The 26,690-nt window shown below is 38.3% G+C and overlaps 1 protein-coding gene across 3 annotated transcripts in view; it reads right to left on the bottom strand.

Moving 5' to 3' along the window:
- Positions 1 to 26,690, bottom strand: part of GCC2 (GRIP and coiled-coil domain containing 2) — a 66,596-nt gene that overhangs the window by 7,757 nt on the left and 32,149 nt on the right. For all 3 annotated transcript variants that reach the window (XM_078444333.2, XM_078444332.2, XM_060610204.3), the window contains exons 14-22: positions 18,663 to 18,763; positions 18,498 to 18,575; positions 17,683 to 17,820; positions 16,662 to 16,783; positions 14,817 to 14,993; positions 12,027 to 12,244; positions 10,161 to 10,355; positions 9,018 to 9,157; positions 133 to 334 (exon numbers count right to left, since the gene is read on the bottom strand). In XM_078444333.2, the coding sequence (XP_078300459.1) occupies positions 133 to 334; positions 9,018 to 9,157; positions 10,161 to 10,355; positions 12,027 to 12,244; positions 14,817 to 14,993; positions 16,662 to 16,783; positions 17,683 to 17,820; positions 18,498 to 18,575; positions 18,663 to 18,763 (1,371 nt within the window). The remainder of the gene's footprint in view (positions 1 to 132; positions 335 to 9,017; positions 9,158 to 10,160; positions 10,356 to 12,026; positions 12,245 to 14,816; positions 14,994 to 16,661; positions 16,784 to 17,682; positions 17,821 to 18,497; positions 18,576 to 18,662; positions 18,764 to 26,690) is intronic.

Raw genomic sequence — 26,690 nt, 5'->3', positions numbered from 1 at the left:
ATATGATAGAACTCATATTTTAAGTCATAGTGTCATGAAAAAGATTGTAAGAGCACACACAAAGTCTCATCCACAAGGCCAGCATTTAGTGTAAGTTATGAAACAGAAGTTCTAATACTTTCCTTCACATACCTTGAGCAATTGCAGCAAGTTTTCCCTTTTCTTCAGGGCTGAGCTGCAGCATTGTATCTATAACAGGAAGCAGTCTTTCTTTCTCACTACCTGGTTTCAGGAAAATGAATTGGAGCAAGACATTCTTCAAGTACTCCAGGTTAGCTACAGACTTTTCTCGTTCCTGATTTCTTTCCAGTCTTCTTATTTCACTTTTGAGGAGCTGATGTTAAATAAATGAGTTAAAAATGGTTTTAGGAGCTTTGGGTTAAAAATGGTGGACTGAACACATGCACTTTTCTTCCCTTCCTGCTGCAATGCCCCCAAAAATGACTAAAAGAGAGTAGGAGAAAAGAAAAAAAGCAGATAGAAATATCAAGAAATTCCTAAAAGATGAGAAACAGAAAAAGTGGACAAGACTCAGTCCATCAGCTTACCAACTACCACTGACAGGAGGACACAATGGATTCCACAAAAATACCAAGAAGCTCCTGCCTCAGAAGTACAGAGGAGCACGGAAATTGGGGCTGAAAACGGGGGACTGATATAAAGTCTACATAGGTTGGTACTATGGTGCTCCCTCCATCTCCTATTCTCTACAGAAAGTAAACCAGTGGGCTCAGGGCTGTGGGATAAGACATGCTGTGAAGAGGGCAAGCCAGAGTTTGAAAACAAGGGCCACAAACCCCTTCCCTGCCCTGCTCACAGACTGCAGGTAGTCACGGTGTCCACAGTGAAGTTATGTTTACATGATGCACAGCATTTCACTAAAACAAAAGCCAAGTCCATGATAGAGTAAATATAAGGAATATAAGACGATCTAAGATATTACCAAAAAAAATGGGGCAAAGGGTGATAGAAAAGATGATAAAATGTTAAAGTCTTTGGAGATTTGTGGGTTGAAACAGACAAAAATAGTTATACTTCATCATTTTATGTTAGTCCAGGAAAGTTAGCAAACTCGGTCCTAAAATCTACGGTCATTCTGAAAAGTGACAATAAGGTCCAAGAAATCATTCAGGAATGTAAATTTGTGGAAATATAACATTTGAATAGTCACTTATACTCATTGGGCTAGTTAGCAATTTGTTATATGTGATAATGTTTGGAATATGTAGAAAATGTTATTTTATACAGATGCATATTACTGTCATAGAATATACAATTTACTATGAATAATGTAATAACTCAGTATAAAACAGTTAACTGAACAAGGAGAGCTGAGGCTCTCCACCGAAGGACAGCCTATTTGGACAAGCATGTACAGGGCAGAAGCATGTGCTCTCCAGACATACAAGGGCTGCAATGTTGCTCCCCACTTATCAGCTTCAATCATTTCTCTCATCAGTGATGTGAGGATTAAATGAGATGGTCTATGTAAAGCCAAGGGCCTGGCTCATGAGAACTGCACAACAAGTAATAGGACTATTTTTGGAGAAGTGACTTAGCAGTGAGCCTGGGTGCATTGTGTAACCCTCAACTGCACCACAATCTACCTATTACCACGTGTTTCTAGTGTCACTTTTATTTAATTTTTTAAATTAAAAAAAAAATTTAATTTGCATCCAAATTAGTTAGCATATAGTACAACAATGATTTCAGGAGTAGATTCCTTAATGCCCCTTACCCATTTAGCCCATACCCCCTCCCACAATCCCTCCAGTAACCCTCTGTTTGTTCTCTATATTTAAGAGTCTCTTATGTTTTGTACCCTCCCTGTTTATGTTATTTTTGCTTCCGTTCCCTTATGTTCACCTGTTCTGTGTCTTAAAGTCCTCATATGAATGAAGTCATATGGTATTTGTCTTTCTCTGACTAATTTTGCTTAGGATAATACCCTTAGTTCCATCCACATACTTGTAAATGGCAAGATTTCATTCTTTTTGATTGCCGAGTGATACTCCATTGTCTATATATACCACATCTTCTTTATCCATTCATCCATCGATGGATATTTGGGCTCCTTACATACTTTGGCTATTATTACTAGTGCTGCTATTAACATTGGGTTGCATGTGCCCCTTTGAAACAGCATATCTGTATCCCTTTGGATAAATACCTCATAGTGTAATTGCTGGATCGTACATAGTTCTATTTTTAATTTTTTGAGGAACTTCCATACTGTTTTCCAGAGTGGCTGCACCAGTTTGCATTCCCACCAGCAGTGCAAAAGAGATCCTCTTTCTCTGCCTCCTCACCAACATCTATTGATGCCCCAGTTGTTAATGTTAGCCATTCTGACAGGTGTGATGTGGTATCTCATTGTGGTTTTGATTTGTATTTCCCTGATGATGAGTGATGTTGGGTATTTTTTAATGTGTCGGGTGGCCATATGGATGTCTTCCTTGGAGAAGTGTCTATTCGTGTCTTTTTCCCTTTTCTTCACTGGATTATTTGTTTTTTGGGTGTTGAGTTTGATAAGTTCTTTATAGATTTTGGATACTAACCCTTTATCTGATATGTCGTTTGCAAATATTTTCTCGCATTCCATCAGGTGCCTTTTAGTTTTGCTGATTGTTTCCTTTGCTGTGCAGGAGCTTTTTATTTTGGTGAGGTCCCAACAGTTAATTTTTGCTTTTGTTTCCCTTGCCTCCAGAGATGTATTAAGAAGTTGCTGCGGCCAAGGTCAAAGAGGTTTTTGCTTGCTTTCTCCTCGAGGATTTTGATGGCTTCCTGTCTCACATTTAGGCCTTTCATCCATTTTGAGTTTATTTTTGTGTATGGTGTAAGAAAGTGGTCCAGGTTCAGTTTTCTGCATATTGCTGTCCAATTTTCCCAGCACCAGTTGCTGAAGAGACTGTCTTTATTCCATTGGATAGTCTTTCCTCCTTTGTCAAAGATTAGTTGGCCATACATTTGTGGTCCATTTCTGGGTTCTCTATTCTGACCATTGATCTGTGTGTCTGTTTTTGTGCCAGTACCATACCGTCCTGATGATTACAGCTTTGTAATACGGCTTGAATTCTGGGATTGTGATGCCTCTTTTCAAGATTGCTTTGGCTATTCAGGGTCTTTTCTGGATCCATACAAATTTTAGGATTGTTTGTTGTAGCTCTGTAAAGAATACTGGTGTTATTTTGATAGGGATGGCATTGAATATGTAGATTGCTTTGGATAGTATTGACATTTTAACAGTATTTGTTCTTCCTATCCAGGAGCATGGATATTTTTCCATGTTTTTGTGTCTTCTTCGATTTCTTTCATAAGCTTTCTACAGTTTTCAGTGTATGATTTTTTTTCACCTCTTTGGTTATGTTTGTTCCTAGGTATTTTATGGTTTTTGGTGCAATTGTGAATGGGATCAATTCCTTGATTTCTCTTTCTGTTGCTTCATTGTTGGTGTACAGGAATGCAAGCGATTTCTGTGCATTGATTTTATATACTGCGATTTTGCTGAATTCATGAATCAGTTCTAGCAGTTTTTTGTGGACTCTTTTGGGTTTTCCATATAGAGTATCATGTCATCTGTGAAGAGTGTAAGTTTGACCTCCTCCTGGCCAGTGTGGATGCCTTTTATTTCTTTGTGTTGTCTGATTGCTGAGGCTAAGACTTCTAATACTATGTGGTGAGAGTGGACAATCTGTCTTGTTCCTGAGGATGATATTAGCATTGGGTCTTTCGTATATGGCTTTTATGATCTTGAGGTATGATCCTTCTATCCCTACTTTCTTGAGGGTTTTTTTTTTATCAAGAAAGGATGCTATATTTTGTTAAATGCTTTCTCTGCATCTATTGAGATCATATGGTTCCTGTCCTTTCTTTCACTGATGTGATAAATCGCATTGATTGTTTTGCGGATATTGAACCAGCCCTGCATCCCAGGTATAAATCCCACTGGATCGCCGTGAATAATTTTTTTAATGTATTGCTGGATCCGGTTGGCTAAAATCTTGTTGAGGATTTTTGCATCCATGTTCATCAGGGATATTGGTCTATAGTTCTCCTTTTTAGTGGGGTCTCTGGTTTTGGAATTAAGGTAATGTTGGACTCAAGAAAGAGTTTTGAAGTTTCCCTTCCATTTCTATTTTTTGGAACAGCTTCAACAGAATAGGTGTTAACTCTTCCTTAAATGTTTGGTAGATATTGGTTTTTTGTTCTCCTTTTTAGTGGCATCTCTGTCTGGTTTTGGAATCAAGGTAATGCTGGCTTCATAGAAAGAGTTTGGAAGTTTTCTATTTTTTGGAACATTTCTGTTTCTATTTTTTGGAACAGCTTCCATTTCTATATTTTGGAACAGCTTCAAGAGAATAGGTGTTAACTCCTTTTTAAATGTGGGGTAGAATTTCCCTGGAAAGCCATCTGGCCCTGGACTCTTGTTTTTTTGGGATTTTTGATTACTAATTTGATTTCTTTACAGGTTATGGGTCTGTTCAAATTTTCTATTTCTTCCGGTTTCAGTTTTGATAGTGTATATGTTTCTAGGAATTTGTCCATTTCTTCCAGATTGCCCATTTTATTGGCATATAATTGCTCATAATATTCTCTTATTGTTGATTGTATTTCTGCTGTGTTGGTTGTGATCTCTCCTCTTTCATTGTTGATTTTATTTATTTGGGTCGTTTCCTTTTTTCTTTTTGATCCAACTGGCTAGTAGTTTATCAATGTTGTTAATTCTTTCGAAGAAACATCTTCTGGTTTCATTGATCTGTTCTACTGTCTTGTTTTGTTTTGTTTTGGTTCTGATAGCATTATTTTGGCTCTATTTATTATTTCCTGTCTTCTGCTGGTTTTGAGTTTTATTTGCTGTTCTTTTTGCAGATCTTCAAGATGTAAGGTTAGGTTGTGTGTCTGAGACCTTTCTTCCTTCTTCAGGAAGGCCTGGATTCCTATATACTTTCCTCTTATGACTGCCTTTGCTGTGTCCCAGAGGTTTTGGGTTGTAGTGTTATCATTTTCATTGGCTTCCATGTACTTTTTAATCTCCTCTTCAACTTCTTGGTTAGCCCATTCATTCTTCAGTAGGATGTTCTTTAGTCTCCAAGTATTTGTAACCTTTCCAAATTTTTTCTTGTGGTTAATTTCAAGTTTCATAGCACTGTGGTCTGAAAATATGCACGGTATGATCTTGATCTTTTTGTACTTGTTGAGGGCTGATTTATGTCCCAGTATGTGGTCTATTCTGGAGAACGATCTATGTGCACTAGAGACAAATGTATATTCCACTGCTTTAGGATGAAATCTTCTGCATATATGTTAAGTCCATCTGGTCCAGTGTTTCATTCAAAGACATTGTTTCCTTGTTGGTTTTTTGATTAGATGATCTGTCTATTGCTGGAAGTGGGGGTGTTGAAGTCCTCTACTATTACGGTATTATTATCAATGAGTTTTTTTTATGTTTGTGATTAATTGATTTATGTATTTGGGTGTTTCCACAGTTGGCGCATAAATGTTTACAACTGTCAGGTCTTCTTGGTGGATAGACCCCTTAATATGATATAATGCCCTTCTTCACTCTCTTGTTACAGTCTTTATTTTAAAGTCTAGATTGTCTGATATAAGTATGGCTACTCTGGCTTTCTTTTATTGACCATTAGCATGACAGATGGTTCTCCATCCCCTTACTTTCAATCTGAAGGTATCTTTAGATTAAAGTGGGTCACTTGTAAACAGCATATAGATGGACCTTGTTTTCTTACCCATTCTGTTACCCTATGTCTTTTGATTTAAGCATTTAGTCCATTGACGTTTAGAGTGAGTACTGAAAGATATGAATTTATTGCCATTATGTTGCTTGTGCTTGTAGAGTTGGGAGTTCCTGGTGGTGTTCTCTGGTCTTTTCTATCTTTGTTCCTTTTGGTCTTTATTTTTTTGTCTTTTCTCTCTCAGGGTGTCCCCCCTTAAAATTTCTTCCAGGACTGGTTTAGTAGTCACAAACTCCTTTAATTTTTGTTTGTCTGGGAAACTTTTAATCTGTCCTTCTATTTTGAATGACAGCCTTGCTGGATAAAGAGTTCTTGGCTGCATATTTTTTCTGATTCAGCACATTGAATATATCCTGCCACTCCTTTCTGGCTTGCCAAGTTTCTGTGGACAGGTCTGCTGCAAACCTGATTTGTCTTCCCTTGTAGGTTAAGGACTTTTTTTCCTTTGCTGCTTTCATGATTCTCTCCTTGCCTGAGTATTTTGTGAATTTGACTATGATACATCTTGATGATGGTTGGGTTTTTTTAATCTAATGGGAGTCCTCTGTGCTTCCTGGATTTTGATGTCTGTGTCTTCCCCCAGCTTAGGAAAGTTTTCTGCTATGATTTGCTCCCATAACCCTTCTACCTCTTTTGCTCTCTCTTCATCTTCTGGGACCCCTATGATTCTAACATTGTTCCTTTTGAATGAGTCACTGATTCCTCTAATTCTTAAATTGTGCTCTTTTTCCTTAGTCTCCCTCTTTTTTTTCTGCTTCATTATTCTCCATAAGTTTGTCCTCTATATCACTGATTCTCTGCTCTGTCTCATCCATCCTTGACGCCATGGCATCCATTCGAGATTTCAGCTCAGTTACAACATTTTTTATTTCATCCTGACTGGCTTTTACTTCTTTTATCTCTGCAGAAAAGGATTCTAATCTATTTTCGACTCCAGCTAGTATTCTTATTATTGTGATTCTAAATTCTGATTCAGACATCTTGCTTGTACCTGTGTTAGTTAAGCCTCTGTCATTTCTTCCTGCTCTTTCTTTTGGGGTGAATTCCTTTATTTCATCATTTTGAAGAGAAAAAAGGAATTAATGAGGTAAAAAAATTAAAATTAAAAAAATTAAAATTAAAAAAATATTAAAGTTAAAAAATTAAACACGCGCACACACACAACTCGAATAAGTGATGCTAGATCCTAAGTGTGTTTTAGTGTGGGTGTTGAAAGGGGCTTAATAGATCAGAGAAAAAGGGAAAGAAAGAAGGAAAAAAAGGAAATCTTTTGAAAATTTGAAGAAATGAATAGACTAAAGTAGAATAAAATAAAGTGATGGAAATAAAATAGAATTTGAAAAAATTTACATAAATGTAAAAAATATAATAGAAAAAAATTAAAGAAAAATATTCTTAGTAAAAATTGAAAACAAAAATAAAGTTTTTCTCTTTCTGTATTCAAGAAAAAGAAATGAAAAAGATAAAAAAGGAAAAGAAAAAAAAGGGAAAATTGAATAAATGGACCAGTGAACAGACTGAAATATGATAGAAATGACTTCATTTTTCTCTAGAAGTCCAACTATGAATAGCTTTAATAATATGAATAGCTTTAATAATAGCTATAATTTAGTCCATAAACTAAGCAGATGGAGAGACTCATGTTCCTGAAGAGCGAGGTTGGCCTGCTTGGGTGGGGCTTAGTGTAACGGCTCATTCTTCACTAGATGGTGCTGCTTAGCTTACTGGGGTGGATTGTTGTGGTGCTTGTAGGTGTGTATGTGCATGTGCAAGAGTGGTGATAATGGTGTCATCCAGCTACCCAGTCTCTCGTATCAGAACTCTGTTCTCCCTGATCAGCAATCACACACACATCCTTTGCCTTCAGCACCGTCCTTTGTCTTCAGCTCCCGTCCACTCCCCGGCTTTACACAGTCTGTGGCCATGCCCCAGGCAGAACCTCCCTCCTGAGTTTTATCTCACATGCGGCTGTTTTTCCCCACCCCTTACTTCTGAGGAACTGTGGCTTTGACCTGTTCTGTCCCTCTGTGGGAGGGTGTCACCAAGCAATGGCCAGGTGCTGGCTGCACCCAGGAATGTTCGTGGGACTGCGCTGCTGCCAGTACCCAGGGACTGTGGCTAGGTGCCAACCCACCCCAGAAAAAGTTCACGCAATCGGGTAGCAGCAGCGTTTTAGGGATTATGACAAATCACCACACACGTTTGGCACCAGGCTTCACCCCCAGCAATCTTGTTCCAGAACCAGTAAATACGGTTGTTCTTCCAGGTCCACTGGGGCCTTTGCCTTTGGGGGAGTCACAGAGCCTCTACCAGGTGTCCTCCCAGCAGGGGAACCGCCTCTCCCATGTGATCCAAAGACCCCCAGGCTTCACTCTGCTCCTGGGGATTCATCCTTCTCACCAGAGCATCGCCAGGTATTGTGTTGCAGAGCTTCAGACTCTGTACTTGCCCTGTTTATAGAGTCTTAATAGAGTTTAAACCCTTTCTTTTTCCTTTCTCCATTTTTAGTTGAGTCCCTGCAGCTGTTTCCATGGTTCTACTTTCTTTCCAGCTGCTTTTGGTGCGGGGGGGGGGGGGGGTGCTTTTCCCGTATTCTCCCCACCTCCGTCCTCTCCACATGCAAAAACGGCTCCCTGCCCTCCACGGCTTCTCTCTTCCCCAGTTCACCTCTCTGTGCTGCGTACCTGCTGAATTTTGTGGTTCAGGTTGTGCAGATTGTTGTGTTAATCCTCAGTTTTCTAGGTGTGCAGGATGGTTTAGTGTTGATCTGGTTGTATCTCATGGACGTGAGACACAAGAAAAACTTCCATGCTGTTCCGCCATCTTGGCTCCTCCCTTCTACTGTTGCTTTTAAATAGGAAAGCTTCCTATGCTACCTTCCTATCTCTACCCACAATTGTGATAAGTAGTTTAGGGCCATAAATATCAGCTGAATGATATGAATGAGAAGTGTCTACAGTTTATCTTTAGAACTTAAGGGCCCATACCTATTTGAGTTTTACATAAGCACATGTGGAACAATGACTTGTGAACCTACTCTAATCTATTTCTAAATCTATTATGGTTTCTTAGAAAAAGCAGGAATTAAAGTAGTCTTCCTATACTATACACACCAAAGCAAGTAGTATTTCTCAGTTTCAGGAATGTTGTGTCATAAACAATCAAGATGTGATGGATGTGTCTCATCTGTGAGAGTAGGGGGTGAGGTCAAGAAAACCAATCTGGTACAAAGAGTATTTTCTGGGTGGCAGTGTTTGATCTTACCTTAATTTGCTCCATAAGGATTGCATTGGTTGCTTCTGTTTCCCGAAGCAGGACATTTAAGTGATCAGCGCTTTTTGTGGTAGAACTGAGCTTTTGAACCAATTCTTCTTTGGTAAATTCAGCATGCCATAAAGGAGGCTCTGCAAGATGTTGTTCCAGTAATTAATTCTCAAAATCAGAGATTATAGATGAAGATTCTAAGTAAGAAATATATCTAAGTATGGATATTTTAGTTTGCAATATTACTCAGGTCCACTTTCTGTCATTCTTCTATTCAACATATCTCCGTTACATGTTGAATATAACACTAATAAGGCAGAATCTCTGTTGTAAAGCATGTAATCTAACTGCATTCAAGTTCTATGAACCCCAGTTCTAGAATTTGTAGACAGTTCTATCAGTTTCACTACTCACACTCCTCTATGTCCCAAGAGTTTATGTCATTTTACTTATAAACAAGGGGAGTAGTAACATTCACCAATCATTTATATCATGGATGCTTGTAAGAATTTTATATGAAGTGGGTAGGTATCATTATTCAAATTTTATAGAGAAGGAACAGGCTCGAAGTTGACAAGGAATTTTGGCAGATCTGATTCTTGAGTCTGCTGCCAGTCTCTCATGATGCCTCCATGCCATTACTACTAACCTTGCCTGGAGGGCTAACTGCAGTTTCCACCCACACCACAATCAGTGACCATGGACACAGTCCTTACTCTAGATCCTGAAACTTCAGTTAGAGGATAGAGTCTCTCTGAATTATGAACATTAATGTTCATGACAGGTAAGACTAACATGTACCAAAACTTTACCGTATTTAAATACGTTTAGCACTACTAAGTCACCCAGAGGAATAAATGAAAGCTGTCAGTTTCTTAGAAGGGTGAGAGAATAGTTCATCCTACTTTCTAATACTACATAGCTTACAACCATCTATTTCTGGCTGAAGCTTAGAGCAGAACTAGCATTAAAATCAAACAAACAATTGCTTCATTCTGTAGAAGAGTCTTCCATTTGGGGTGGAACATTGAAAGAAATTTTCCTAGAGTAGTTAAAAAAAACAAGTATAACTTAAGGGTTAGGATTTATTAGACGAGACAACAGAGCTAAATAAGAAAAACATACCCAAAGAGAGAGACCTACCAAGTTTAGTTTCAGGAGAATTAAGCAGTTGCTCTAAAGACTGTGTGTGAGTGCCAGAGGAAGATACAGACTCTGTGTCGGTTGTCTCCATTCCTTCTCCCTCCTCCCGGGTTATGGTGTACATGTCTGGTAGGGGAGGGTCTGTGCTTCTCCTTTCTCGAAGGTTCTTCAAAGGTTGGTGGGAAGAAGCTGGGCCTATTAAATTTTTTTTTTAAAAGAGTGAGATTGTTCAAAACCATGGATTCAGCATTCACTGAGATACACGATGAGATTAAAATGATCATAGGGATGTCAAATGGTATGATAGGGAATTTGAAGAACTAGAAGACAAGTAATAGGTGCATAAAGAATTTCTAAGCTAGGGGCACCTGGGTGGCTCAGTTGGTTGGGCGTCTGATTTCGGCTCAGGTCATGATCTCGCGGTCCGTGAGTTCGAGCCCCGCATCGGGCTCTGGGCTGACAGCTCAGAGCCTGGAGCCTGTTTAGGATTCTGTGTCTCCCTCTCTCTCTGACCCTTCCCTGCTCATGCTCTGTCTCTCTCTGTCTCAAAAATAAATAAATGTTAAAAAAAAAAATTAAAAAAAAGAATTTCTGTCAGTACTAAAAATTTATTAAAATAGAAGTTATTGAACTTTTAATCACTTAAATAATTTCAACAGAAGCTATAAATTGCTACCACCTAGATAAGATATACTATTAAATATCGTAATAGAGCTATACTGTTGCAAAATACTGGCAGAAATTCTAAAACTAGACTCTGTTTTTGAGGATTAGTTATTTCAGATAGCTGCATGCTTTCTGACACAACACTCTTGCTGAAATTTGCTGGACAGATATTCTTGTTTATTACTGCCTTACACCTTTACCTCTGCTGGTTCCTACCACTGCCCCTTCATATCTTCAGTGTTTAGCCAAAGAAAGGCCTAGGATCCAGGGCAGGGATCTATTACACTCCTCAGGCCAGGCTTTCCTGTTTGCTGATAATGAACACTTGCATAGATCTGTAAGATCTGTAAGGCACTTTCAAACACATTACTGTATTAATCCCAAGAAACCCAAAGGTCAGAGAAAATAAATGACTTTGTCCAAGGTATCATAGTAGGGTTAGGGGTAAGAATTCTAACCCAGATCTGTTAACTTCCAATTTCATTTATTTTCCATTCCATGAAGTTACCTCATTTCTTTCTTTCTTTTAAGGTTTATTTATTTTGAGAGAGACAGAGAGAGAGAGAGAGAGAGAGAGAGAGAATATGCACATGAGCAGGGGAGGGGCAGAGAGAAAGGGAGAGAGAATTCTAAGCAGGCTCCATGCTCAGTCTCATGAACCATGAGATCATGACTGAGCCGAAATCAAGAGTCGGACACTTAATCAACTGAGCCACCAAGGCACCCATGTAATTAAGCAGAAATTTTAAAGGGAAGAAACGATATTGGCCAATTGATCCTACAAGTTCAATGTTGCCCGAGTCGCTGTTAGTAAGCTGCTAACTCTCATAATCCTAATCACAAAACAGATATATTTGGTGATCAACAGTGGAGAACACCAGATTCAGTGAATACTGGAATTTGGATACATGTCATGAGACTGCAGGTTATGTCTGAGTGAGAGAACAGGAAATAGTGTTACACAGAGGGTAACAAACATGTGAAAGTCAGTACTGTAAGAGGTGAGGAGGTGGCTATAAGTATAATCAACAAGGGTTCATATGGTTCAAATATCTTCTCAGTAAGCTAATCCAAAATTCATTGGCACCGACTTTCACCTGATACATTTTCTATTTTCTTATGAACTTGTGGAGAATGTATTTAAGTGACATAAATACATGAGAACATGAACAACCAATGTTTTCATGCATACACACATACTTCTTGTGGTCGGTTCACTCTTAAGCTGGAAAAGCTGAGCTTCCACTTTGGAGAGTTGCTGCTGTAAAGTTTCCATTGTCTTTCTATGCTCTTCCTGCAAATGGCGCACTTGATCACGAAAGCTGCTGCGAAGGACCTCATTTTGGGACGTCAGTTGACTCACAGTCTGTGCATGTTCAGACTTTAGCATCATGTTCTCGGACTGTATTGAACACAACCTGAAGGGTGAGAGGAACTTACTTCATAGGAGATCTTGCAACTTGTCATGCTGACTCAGCTTTTCTCAACTGGGTTCTATCAGATCATTAGCCCTGAGATATTTACTAAATGTATGAATTAACTTCTAAAAGCATCTATAATGGTACTAGCTGTGCTAACCATCTGTGGACTTTGGCAGTCATCTAGTTCAAATCATTTCTGTGTTCTATAGTTCATGAGGAACCTCATTTGAGTAGCCATGCTACAATGGTTCAGATGAGGAACTTCCTTCATCATTTATCAGAAAATAGGGTTAAATTTAGAGCATAAAATAATTATATTTTAAATTGTCCCCCTTTCAAGTTATCTTATGTGGTAATAGGATTACTGTACCTTTTCTGTATTACCTTGGAAACACAAAAATGAATACTTTCTTTTCATTCATAAATAAAGCCTTAGGGAAAGCCTTATGGAAATTTTTCTGAGCCATTCTGAGCCAAGTAATGCAAAACTCTGAAACACATAGACTTGGTTTATTACAGCTGTTATAAGATCTTGCTGCACAGTAGAATCATTGGGTCCCTTGTTAAAAACACAGACATCTAGTTCTCATCCTAGAGCCACTGAATCAGAATGTCTGGAGGTGGTCCTAGAAATTGCCTACTTTTAGCAGTTTTGTATGCAATTTTTATGTTGTCAGCCTGATGCTAGCCATGCAACTATAATTTGGGAACCACTATGTTTAATGGTTCACTTATAGTCTTGATGTTTTATGTTTGGATTGGTAAAAAAAAAAAAAAAAAAAAAAAAAAAAAGTTTTCTTTTACTGCAAGGGAGCCACAAGTTCTCTCATAAAAATTCAAACAATATGGAACCAATTACAGAAAGAAGTGAGAGCCTTCTTTTATTCAATTCCACCCCCGCAGTGTAAAATCCCAACTTCAGGCACAGACATTGTTAATGGTTCAACATGTAGCTTTCCAAGAGCTATTTCCTATGTGCTACACATATGCACACCATATAGTTTTAAAACAAAATTTAGTGGCTAAAGGGTGACATACAATAAAAATATCATATGCTTCAGAAAAGGTTTCTTAATTGCCAAATTTATACTGATCAATGAATTCAGAAAATGCTAGTGTATATGTTACCCCTCAAGCCTACTTTTTTCGTAAGCCTTTGTTTAAATAGTATCTGCCACAAAAGTAAAGGAAGAATCATCGGCAGTCACAACAATTTTCTAAGGAAGATAATAGCTACATTTTAGAGCTAGGGTCAGGTTGGTAGTTTGCAGGTGGTATCAGTGACACTTCTGACTTTACCTAGTTAAAAGCTAGAAGCTTGAATCCCAACCTGGACCTGGAACAATTGTGCTGATGGAAGTTTACCATCCGTCTCAGCTGTTATTGATGTGTTTATAGTAGCTGTACCCTCTGGGCATTGTAGTAGGTATTAGCTTCTCAGCCCAGTTATTCCTCTTGAGATGTTTTTACAATCTCATATAGAGAAAGTATGAATATTAAGATGTTTAAAAAAGAAGAGGATTTATAAAGAAAAGGCTATTTCTTCATACTGGGACACAGATAGTAACAATATTACTCTTAATATGTGTGAAGAAGGGGGTTAAGACCTCTAAAGATATCTCAAATGCTGTGAAGTTTCTAGGACTAAGAGTGCCTGGCACATAGTAGGTACTGAAAAAATATTTATTGAACTTTAGAGGCATCATTTGCACTTTTATTTGTGTTAGCAATATATTTTGCAATAACTTTTCTAGAGTAAAGAATAAGTGTGGGAAATTTCTAATGTAAAGAGCAAGCAAGCATCACTATACTTAAGCTAATCTCATGGTAAACTCCGATGATAAGGAGCTAGAAAATTGGTAGATCTTCCCGGAAACTTTTGATTTACGTTTAACTTATATAAATTACACTACTAAAAGATTAGAAAGCCAATAAAATGAAGTTTTTGAGATTACCATAGATTAGGTAGGTATTAAAAGCATACCTGAGACATGTAAAGTATTCCAACATCCTTGATGAATGATGCTCAATGAAGAACTCTTTTCCTTAGTCTAAGATACAACAAATATTACCACCCAACTTCTTCATTAGGAATCCAAAGTTCCTTGTTCACAATAATCAACTCCTCCTGCCAGTACCCCTAAAGTCTACTGAAAGTACTGATTAACAGTAATAATATAACAAGTTGAAGACAGTTGCAAAGGTAAGTTGTATATTCCTTTTCAGCCAGCAGCTGTCTGAATGTTTTCCTCTCGAGAGAAAGAAAAATGCTTAGAATTTGAAACTTGAGTTGGAAAGTGGGTTTTTTTAAAAGAAACATTCTGGTCATGAAGGCCATAGGAGAGACAGAATATTGGATGAACAGATAAAGTTAATTGTTTTTTAAAAAAGTGAAGCATAAAAACAATAAAAAAGGAGGGCTTTAAGATAGGAAAACAAAGTTACCAAGCCTTTAGGAATATCTGTTTCTTATTTTCAATTTATCCCAAGGAGCAACACTTTACGAGTTCTAGCAAGGAAATATTTTGCTGCCCAGTATAAACACTGTTAGTGCTGCTAGCAACCTTACTTTTCCCGGAGTTCTGCCTCTTTGGATACAGTTTCCTGCAGCATCTTGTTATGTCTTTCTAGCAGAGTGTCATGTTCAGACTGTAACATCTGAAGTTCGGATACGTTGATCTGTAAGTTATTTTGGGTGTCCTGTAATTTGATTTTTAGTTGATCAATCAGCATTTCCAGGTGTTCTCTAAAACAGAAACAGTTTTACAAAAAATTTTGAAAGACGTAAACCTGATTTTGTGGTTTCAAATAAATTTTACTTTAATCATTTCATCTTTTAATGTCATATTCTTGTTATTATTATGGACTATTTTAAGCGAAGTATAATTGGAAGAATTCAGTTATAGAATTCATTAGAGTCAGATTTTGTGTCTTAGGCAAATGCAGATTTACAAAAAAGTCTGTGAATTTATAAATTTCAGATTCAAATGGAGAAGAGAGCATTGAATGGTATTAAAATAGCCCATTTTGTTATAGTGCTATGCTTTTAGTTAAAAAAAAAATCAGGTCTAAGCTTAATTTCCTTAAAAAAAAAAGCATTTAATGCATAAGAAAATAGAAGGAATGTAAAACATTTACATTAAAATAATTTGAATCCAAAATTCCAGCACGATCAAAAAAGGCTCTAGAGGTGCCTGGGTGCTCAGGTGGTTAAGAGTCTGACTTGATTTCGGCTCAGGTCATGATCTCATGGTTCATGAGATCAAGCCCCATGTCGGGCTCTGCGCTGACAGTGCAGAGCCTGCTTGAGATTCTCTCTCTCCCGATGCTGACATTTTCATATTAAATGTGTCAATATTCAATTTCTGCTTTGAAATTTGAAAATGGGTTGACAGAGAAAATATCTCATTTTTCAGTCTATAGTTCCCATATTTAATAGACACTTAAATAAAAAGTAGCAAAAGTGTAAACATACAAACATTGCAGAATATTTAGTCCTAGAATAGTAAGAGGCAGATGTAAAATTGTTTTCAACACTGAACCTCTACTTATAAAACACATTTGCTGTAGAATGCCTTGTTTAATATTCCTAGCATACCTTCAAATAATTTACAAAAGTGATCTTATGCTAGTTTTAAAGATGCATTAAAAATATACTACAGAAACAAATAATTGACATGGTCATAAATTTAAAAAGAAAAATTTAATTCCAGACTAGAATTTAGTACTTAATTTAAAACTTTTTGAAATAAGTAAAATGTTTTAAAGCAATTTCTATTTAGCTTAATTAAATTTTAAATGTTTGTTTTTGAGAGAGAGAGAGATAGAGAGAGGGGGAGTGAGTGGGGGGGGGGGGTGCAGAGAGAGAGAGAGGGAGACCCAGAATCTGAAGCAGGCTCCAGGTCCTGAGCTGTCAGCACAGAGCCTGACGCAGGGCTTGAACTCACGTACCACGAGATCATGACCTGAGCCAGAGTTGGACATCCAACTGACTTAGCCACTCAGGCACCCCTATTTAGCTTAATTAATGGTGGGTATATCAAGGAAGCATTTTTTCCCTTCTATTTCTAAATTTTCAGAATGGGAAAAACTAATCATAATGTAACTTCAATGTCTGTATTTCTACTATGACCACATCCTACTACAACAAGATGGCACTATTTAGTCTATACCTCAAAGACTATCTCCTCATTTCACTGCCCGTATTACACAGTTTCTGAGTTTGTAACAGTGCCCTTGGTAGTGACATTTCCCTGCTGCTGCCTGGAGATAGTGAAGCCAAGACACCCTGCTCTTGTTGCATGTAAAATTCCACAGTCAAATGAAATCAGTCGGATTTTCAACATACTTGGTGGAGGACCTATCTCAGGGGGAGGAAGGGAAACCTGGATGTTTCTTTTAATTTTGACTTTACCTTTCTTGTTTAGCTCCCTCGGTTTCAGTCTGAGACACAGATTTATTTTTCTGTTGTTTTAGAACATTGTGAACGCGGACTTTGTAGTTCTCAAATTCAGAGGCTATAGTAGCTTGTTCTGCCTATGACATTTAAAAGAGAGAGAATAATTTTTCTATTGTGTTTTCTATTGTAACATAATCCTCTTATTTTCTTTCAGATTAATGACTTACAATGAAAACCTGTTTTAGAAAATGAATAAAATGGCTGACACTCTTTATCCCTTTGATTAACTTACCCTAAAAAGTGTGTTTCTGTTGGCCTTACACTTTTTAATTTTTTGAATGATATAATTTTGTTTGACAGGAGATGTTTCTACATGTTTTCTTCCCTGGTAGATTAATTGAGTACCCATAAATTTTGTAATGGCACTATTTTTGCCTTTGGAAACTTGGAAAGATTTTTATTTAAGATAGTCCCTCTTTTCATAAATACAAGAAAAATTAATTAAAAGAAATTAAGCTACTTGAACTTCAGATTTCTAAAGAGAGAGGGAAAAGTGAAATTCTAGGTCTTTCACTTTCCCAAGGTGATCTCCTGTCACCCTTCTGCCAAAATTGCTTAGATGATAGCTGCACCTCTCACAAAGCTACTGTATTGAATTTGTTTTGTATGCTGAAGAAAGCAGGCCCTCAGAGCCATTCTAGTAGAATGTTATTTTATAATCATTTGGCCCTCAGAAACAACTATATGCTTTTTAGATTATAAAATTTAAAGAAAATAACTCTTACATACAGAAATTGCAAAGCAAGGTTAAAATGGAAACATGTACCTATGTCTTCCCTTTTAACAAAAAAAAGGTTATGCACATGACAGGAGTGGGATGGGGTTGGGGTTAGAGTCAGATGAGTTGCACCGAATTTTCCTCTAATAAGTGCTCTTAAATAACAGCAAACACTAAAAGGCCAGACCACAGCCCTCTCGTGAACTGCTTGCTAGGTGATAACAACACCTGTCGTCTGTGCCCATGTGAAGCATGTACCTTGGCAGCGTGGCATTCTTCCTGAAGGGCTGTCACTTTTTGCTGGTATGCGCTCAGTGTGCGCTGGTGCTGGTCTGCAGAGGTCTTCAGCTGTTCATGAACTTTATGTTTCTCAGAGGTTATGTCAGCCAGCTGAATCTGGGACAAAACCTTTCAATTAAGCTCTAGCAAATTGGATCTTCACTAATTAAAGATGTTCCTTTAAATAAACTTGAGTTTTGGATCATGAGTATGTATAAGGTATAAAACTAAATAGAATTTAAAATATCTATTATTATTAAAAGAGTAAAGGCAATATAATAGAACATTTCCCCAATAAATTCAGTTTTCCTTAAAATCAATCATGAAAAATCATAAATTCCAGACTACTTGTTATAGTTCAATGTTTAATTGAATATATCAAGATATTATATAAATATAACAGTTATAAAAATATATATAATAATGGAAATATACATACATATGTATACAATATAAACATATGAAACCATTTTATAAACTGATTCTTGTGACTGCACTATCATTTAGAAAGCTCAGATACAGCTCTGGGGCCATGTTGATTTTGTGTTGCACTATTCTTAGTGCATTAAGGATTTTCAAATACATGAAGAGGATCTAGCTTAAGCTAAATGGGATACTCCAGTTATATGCCATACCTGGCTTACTGCTTCTACTTTTTCAAAATGTTGAGGAAGGATATTGGGGGGGGGGAACGTGTGTGGGTATATAAAAATATGTACATAAGGATATTTAGAAAAATCCCTACATGGTACCTTACTTCTTTTGTAAATCGTCAGAAGTAAAAAGAATCTTACTTTATAGACTTCTACTTGCTGCTGGCTTGCCTCCAGCTCACCCTTTAAAGATGCTTGAAGTATTAAGTGATCAGTTTCCTAAAGAATAAGAATCCTGGTTATATTTAGAAAAGAAGGGATTTATAGATACATAAACTGAAATATGAAAATGGGAAATTAACATACTGCTTGCTTTGAATCTGCCAGTTCTTTTTTGGTTTTCACAAGCAACTGCTTGATTTTGGTATTCTTTTCCTCAGACTGTTGCACTGAAGACTGTAGTGAAGCTAGCAAAGGAAATAATTCCAGAAGAGGTTGAACAATTTTTATGAATGACTTTAAATAAAGAAATGACAAGTCTTTTCTTTGTATTAACCCATATTTGAAAGAAACTTGTCTTAGCCTTTTATTATGGAACATTTCAAATATACACGACAGCAGTGCCAACAGTGTAATAAACTCCCGGCACCCCTCTCTCAGCTTTAACAATTACCAATACATGGCCAATCTTGTTTCACCCAGAACAGGAATCTGGTCTGCAAGCTAAAATCTGGCTGCTGCCTGTTTTGTAGAGTTTTATTAGAACACAGTCAAGTTCAATTATTTACATATTGTTCACATTTGCTTTAGTACAGCAATGACAAATTTACTAATGGCAATAGAGATATGATATGACCTGTAAAGCCTAAAATATTTACTGTGTGGCCCTTGAAAGAAAAAGTTTGCCAACCACTAACCTATACCCTTACCTATTCCTTATGCCCTCACTGGTTTTTGGGTGATTGTTTTTGTTTTTTGTTTTTTTGGTTCTTCACAAGAAATCCATTGAACTGTAAATATTTCAGTATACATCTCTTAAAATAAAGTTATATACGTAGTGTATAACTAAAAGATAAAAGCTTTACTTTTAAGAAGTACCTCAAAAGAGGTGCCATGTATTTCCAATTATATCACAGCAGAGGCACATACCTGGGTGCCTGTTTTTGTGGTACTAATTGTTTTATGGAATGGGACTGTCAGTGACAGTTCACTAAGGAACAAATAAAACGTGATAAAAACAAAAAACTTTTATGCTAACAGAGGTAAAAAAAACCAAACATCATATAGGAATAAGTGGATTTACTGTCTAGATCACAGGTGCCCAACTACAACCAGCAGGCCAAATCTGGCCACAGCCTGTTGTGAAAGAGACAAAGAGTGTATGATAGAGACCACGTAGCCTGTGAAGCCATGGAGACTGACTTCCTGGTCCTTCAAGAAACAGTGTGCTGGACACCTGGTCTAAGCCAATTACATGGGCACTATGTAATTGTGCTACTAAAGTATATTATAATCAATGATTAACTTTATGTAGTTGTACTACATGTAAATATGAACACATATACTTTAAGAATATATCTTAACTATGACTTTTTATAAGTCTAATTTAGTTAACTTCTGGAAACTATTTGCTCAGTTCTGAAAAGCATTTTCTAAAGCACAAATTACATATAAAACCTATGTTAAGTGCTTCAGGAATTATGATAAGATATAGTAAGTTCCTAAGCTCAAACCGTCTAAAAATGAAATTGGGGGATATAACATTTCACAGGATAACATAAAGCAAAATATAAATGTATGAAAGAAATACAAAAGGCTACAGAGATCCACAGGAGCCAAAGGTTATATAAAGTTTGCACAGGACAAAAAAAAAATTCATAGAATAGGAAACACTGAAGATTAGGAAGGATTCCCAGACGTGGGCATGATGGCGGGAGTGCGAGGGCATGAAAGGAGATTTCCTTTAGAGATGAGATATACAGTTACAGAGTGGGGATAAATGTTGGAGGGGTTTCAGATTAAGATGTGTGTTGCTAATTTATTAAGCAACCTCCCCCCGCCCCCACTTGCCCCCAGAACATTGTCTGGACGTTTTATCTTTTTCCTACTCTACCACATCTCCTTAGCCCAGCCTTCCAAGGCCCTTCATGCCATTAGCCTGGCGGCTTTTGGCAGATTCTACACCATTCCATTTAATCCAATATGTTGGCAGACCAATCTTCCCCCACTGTCTTTAAAAAGGGCCCCAATACATTCTTCATGTACTTCATGAACTGGATCAAAAATGTCTTCCTAATTATACCTCACTTCTCCCTGGCAGGTCAAGCCTTTCACTCCAACTGATCAAGACCTCCAAAATTATGTTACTTCTTTTAACTGTTGCTTGTACCATGGCTGCATAAAGGAATACTCTTTCCTTGTCTGCTTTAAATCTCCAAACCTTACCTTGAGCCCCAACTTGTAATTGTTTCAGTCTAGAGAATCTCTCTCCTCTGAACTCTAGTACTCACTTCCTGTACCATTTATTTCTATACTTATTTATTGAATAAATATCTTTTTTTAGTTTTTCCAAGGTATCAATCAATCTTCTTTCAGTTTAGTTGATGATCAAACATACACGTAATCACTAATTCATAAAACCAAATGTTTGTAGAAGCAAGATGGCGGCGTAGGAGGATGCTGGGCTCACCATGTCCTGCTGGTCACTTAGATTCCACCTACACCTGCCTAAATAACCCAGAAAACTGCCAGAAGACTAGCAGAACAGAGTCTCCGGAGCCAAGCGCAGACGAGAGGCCCACGGAAGAGGGTAGGAAGGGCAGCGAGGCGGAGCCCGCTACACGGACTGGCAGGAGGGAAACGGGCGGAGGGGCAACCGCCGGCCAAGCAGAGGCCCCGAATCTGGCTTGCAAAAGGGGAGGGGCCGGACGGAGTGTGTTCAGACAGCAAGCGGGACTTATCATCTGCTCGGAGAGCCGGAGGACTGGAGGACAACAGGAGGGAGAGTTGTTGAGCCCCGGACAACAGAGCTCAGCTTGGCTAGGAACAGAGGTGCTCTCCAGTGCCATCCCCCTAGCCCATCCCCCAGCCAAAATCCCAAAGGGAACCAGTTCCTGCCAGGGAAATGCTTGCAACTAGCAAACACCCAAAGTTGTGCTTCTGCGGATCCATCCGTCCAGCGGCGGGTCTGACTCCTCCGGTGCCACAGGGCCCCTCCCGAAGCAGATCACCGAAGGATAAGCGAGCTGAGCCTGCGCCTCCCACCCCTGTGCACCTTGCCGATCCACCCCAGCTAATACACCAGATCCCCAGTACCACAGGCCTGGCAGTGTGCAAGTAGCCCAGAGGGGCCACACCACCCCACAGTGAATCCTGCCCCTAGGAGAGGGGAAGAGAAGGTACACACCAGTCTAACTGTGGCCCCAGCAGTGGGCAGGGGGCAGACATTAGGTCTGACTGCGGCCCTGCCCACCAAATCCAGTTATTCAAGACAGCACAGGGGAAGTGCCCTGCAGGTCTGCACCACTCCAGAGACTATCCAAAATGACCAAATGGAAGAATTCCCCTCAAAAGAATCTCCAGGAAATAACAACAGCTAATGAACTGATAAAAAAGGATTTAAACAATATAACAGAGTGTGAATTTAGAATAATAGTCATGAAATTAATCACTGAGCTTGAAAACAGTATAGAGGACAGCAGAAAATCTATTGCTACAGAGATCAAGGGACTAAGGAATAGTCAGGAGGAGCTAAAAAATGCTATAAACGAGCTGCGAAACAAAATGGAAATGACTACGGCTCGGATTGAAGAGGCAGAGGAAAGAATAGGTGAACTAGAAGACAAAATTATGGAAAAAGAGGAAGCTGAGAAAAAGAGAGATAAAAAAATCCAGGAGTATGAGGGGAAAATTAGAGAACTAAGTGATGCACTAAAGAGAAATAATCTACGCATAACTGGTATTCCAGAGGAGGAAGAGAAAGGGAAAGGTGCTGAAGGTGTACTTGAAGAAATCGTAGCTGAGAACTTCCCTGATCTGGGGAAGGAAAAAGACATTGAAATCCAAGAGGCACAGAGAACTCCCTTCAGACCTAACTTGAATCGATCTTCTGCACGACATATCATAGTGAAACTGGCAAAATACAAGGATAAAGAGAAAATTCTGAAAGCAGCGAGGGATAAATGTACCCTAACATATAAAGGGAAACCGTTAAGACTTGTGACGGATCTCTCTTCTGAAACTTGTCAGGCCAGAAAGGAATGGCAGGAGATCTTCAATGTGAACAACAGAAAAAATATGCAGCTGAGAATCCTTTATCCAGCAAGTCTGTCATTTAGAATAGAAGGAGAGATAAAGGTCTTCCCAAACAAACAAAAACTGAAGGAATTCGTCACCACTAAACCAGCCCTACAAGAGATCCTAAGGGGGATCCTGTGAGACAAAGTACCAGAGACATCACTACAAGCATAAAACATACACACATCACAATGACACTAAACCCATATCTTTCTATAATAACACTGAATGTAAATGGACTAAATGTGCCAACCAAAAGACATAGGGTATCAGAATGGATAAAAAAACAAGACCCATCTATTTGCTGTCTACAAGAGACTCATTTTAGACCTGAGGACACCTTCAGATTAAGAATGAGGGGATGGAGAACTATTTATCATGCTACTGGAAGTCAAAAGAAAGCTGGAGTAGCCATACTTATTTCAGACAAACTAGACTTTAAATTAAAGGCTGTCACAAGAGATGAAGAAAGGCATTATATAATAATCACAGGGTCGATCCATCAGAAAGAGCTAACAATTATAAATGTCTGTGCACCGAATATGGGAGCCCCCAAATAAATAAAACAATTACTCATAAACATAAGCAACCTTATTGATAAGAATGTGGTAATTGCAGGGAACTTTAACACTCCACTTACAGAAATGGATAGATCATCTAGACACATGGTCAATAAAGAAACAGGGGCCCTGAGGCGCCTGGGTGGCTCAGTCGGTTGAGCACCGGCTTCAGCTCAGGTCACGATCTCACGGTCCGTGAGTTCGAGCCCCGCGTCGGGCTCTGTGCTGACAGCTCAGAGCCTGGAGCCTGTTTCGGATTCTGTGTCTCCCTCTCTCTCTGACCCTCCCCATTCATGCTCTGTCTCTCTCTGTCTCAAAAATAAATAAACGTTAAAAAAAAAAAAAATTAAAAAAAAAAAAAAAAAAAGAAACAAGGGCTCTGAATGATAATTGGATCAGATGGACTTGACAGATATATTTAGAACTCTGCATCCCAAAGCAACAGAATATACTTTCTTCTCGAGTGCACATGGAACCTTCTCCAAGATAGATCACATACTGGGTCACAAAACAGCCCTTCGTAAGTATGCAAGAATTGAAATCATACCATACATACTTTCAGACCACAATGCTATGAAGCTTGAAATCAACCACAGGAAAAAGTCTGGAAAACCTCTAAAAGCATGGAGGTTAAAGAACACCCTACTAAAGAATGAATGGGTCAACCAGGCAATTAGAGAAGAAATTAAAAAATATATGGAGGGGCGCCTGGGTGGCGCAGTCGGTTAAGCGTCCGACTTCAGCCAGGTCACGATCTCACGGTCCGTGAGTTCGAGCCCCGCGTCAGGCTCTGGGCTGATGGCTCAGAGCCTGGAGCCTGTTTCCGATTCTGTCTCCCTCTCTCTCTGTCCCTCCCCCGTTCATGCTCTGTCTCTCTCTGTCCCAAAAATAAATAAACGTTGAAAAAAAAAATTAAAAAAAAAAAAAATATATATGGAAACAAACGAAAATGAAAATACAAGAATCCAAACGCTTTGGGATGCAGCGAAGGCAGTCCTGAGAGGAAAATACATTGCAATCCAGGTCTATCTCAAGAAACAAGAAAAATCCCAAATACAAACTCTAACAGCACACCTAAAGGAAACAGAAGCAGACCTAAACCCAGCATAGAAGAGAAATAATAAAGATCAGAGCAGAAATAAACAATATAGAATCTAAAAAAACTGTAGAGCAGATCAACGAAACCAAGAGTTGGTTTTTTGAAAAAAAAAAAAAACAAAATTGATAAATCTCTAGCCAGGCTTCTCAAAATGAAAAGGGAGATGGCCCAAATAGATAAAATCATGAATGAAAATGGAATTATTACAACCAATCCCTCAGAGATACAAGCAATTATCAGGGAATACTATGAAAATTTATATGCCGAAACACTGGACAATCTGGAAGAAATGGACAAATTCCTAAACACCCACACACTTCCAAAACTCAATCAGGAGGAAATAGAAAGCTTGAACAGACCCATAACCAGTGAAGAAATTGAATCAGTTATCAAAAATCTCCCAACAAATAAGAGTCCAGGACCAGATGGCTTTCCAGGGGTGTTCTACCAGACATTTAAAGCAGAGATAATACCTATCCTCCTTAAGCTATTCCAAAAAATAGAAAGGGAAGGAAAACTTCCAGACTCATTTTATGAAGCCAGTATTACTTTGATTCCTAAACCAGACAGAGACCCAGTAAAAAAATGAGAACTACAGGACAATATCCCTGATGAATATGGATGCAAAAATTCTCAGTAAGATACTAGCAACTAGAATTCAACAGCATATAAAAAGAATTATTCACCATGATCAAGCGGGATTCATTCCTGGGATGCAGGGCTGGTTCAACATTCGCAAATCAATCAACGTGATATATCACATTAATAAAAGAAAAGAACCATATGATCCTGTCAGTCGATGCAGAAAAGGCAGTTGACAAAATTCAGCACCTTTCTTAATAAAAACCCTTCAGAAAGTCGGGATAGAAGGAACATACTTAAAGATCATAAAAGCCATTTATGAAAAGCCCACAGCTAACATCTTCAATGGGGAAAAACAGAGCTTTTTCCCTGAGATCAGGAACACAACAGGAATGTCCACTCTCACCGCTGTTGTTTAACATAGTGTTGGAAGTTCTAGCATCAGCAATCAGACAACAAAAAAATCAAAGGCATCAAAATTGGCAAAGATGAAGTCAAGCTTTCACTTTTTGCCGATGACATGATATTATACATGGAAAACCCGATAGACTCCACCAAAAGTCTGCTAGAACTGATACATGAATTCAGCAAAGTTGCAGGATACAAAATCATTGTACAGAAATCAGTTGCATTCTTATACACTAATAATGAAGCAACAGAAAGACAAATAAAGAAACTGATCCCATTCACAATTGCACCAAGAAGCATAAAATACCTAGGGATAAATCTAACCAAAGATGTAAAAGATCTGTATGCTGAAAACTATAGAAAGCTTATGAAGGAAATTGAAGAAGATATAAAGAAATGGAAAAACATGCCGTGCTCATGGACTGGAGGAATAAATATTGTCAAAATGTCAATACTACCCAAAGCTATCTACACATTCAATGCAATCCCAATCAAAATTGCACCAGCATTCTTCTCGAAACTAGAACAAGCAATCCTAAAATTCATATGGAACCATAAAAGGCCCCGAATAGCCAAAGTAATTTTGAAGAAGAAGACCAAAGCAGGAGGCATCACAATCCCAGACTTTAGCCTCTACTACAAAGCTGTCATCATCAGGACAGCATGGTATTGGCACAAAAACAGACACATAGACCAATGCAATAGAATAGAAACCCCAGAACTAGACCCACAAACGTATGCCCAACTAATATTTGACAAAGCAGGAAAGAACATCCAATGGAAAAAAGACAGTCTCTTTAACAAATGGTGCTAGGAGAACTGGACAGCAACATGCAGAAGATTGAAACTAGACCACTTTCTCACACCATTCACAAAAATAAACTCAAAATGGATAAAGAACCTGAATGTGAGACAGGAAACCATCAAAACCCTAGAGGAGAAAGCAGGAAAAACCTCTCTGACCTCAGCCTCAGCAATTTCTTACTTGACACATCTCCAAAGGCAAGGGAATTAAAAGCAAAAATGAACTACTGGGACCTTATGAAGATAAAAAGCTTCTGCACAGCAAAGGAAACAACCGACAAAACTAAAAGGCAACCAACGGAATGGGAAAAGATATTTGCAAATGACATATCGGACAAAGGGCTAGTATCCAAAACCTATAAAGAGCTCACCAAACTCCACACCCGAAAAACAAATAATCCAGTGAAGAAATGGGCAGAAAACATGAATAGACACTTCTCTAAAGAAGACATCCGGATGGCCAACAGGCACATGAAAAGATGCTCAACATCGCTCCTCATCAGGGAAATACAAATCAAAACCATACTCAGATATCCCCTCACGCCAGTCAGAGTGGCCAAAATGAACAAATCAGGAGACTATAGATGCTGGAGAGGATGTGGAGAAATGGGAACCCTCTTGCACTGTTGGTGGGAATGCAAATTG

Source organism: Panthera onca, chromosome A3, assembly GCF_046562875.1.
Source record: "Panthera onca isolate mPanOnc1 chromosome A3, mPanOnc1 haplotype 2, whole genome shotgun sequence".
Taxonomy (NCBI): domain Eukaryota; kingdom Metazoa; phylum Chordata; class Mammalia; order Carnivora; family Felidae; genus Panthera; species Panthera onca.
Note: the sequence above shows the minus strand (reverse complement) of the source record. Positions and strands in the feature narration are given on the sequence as shown.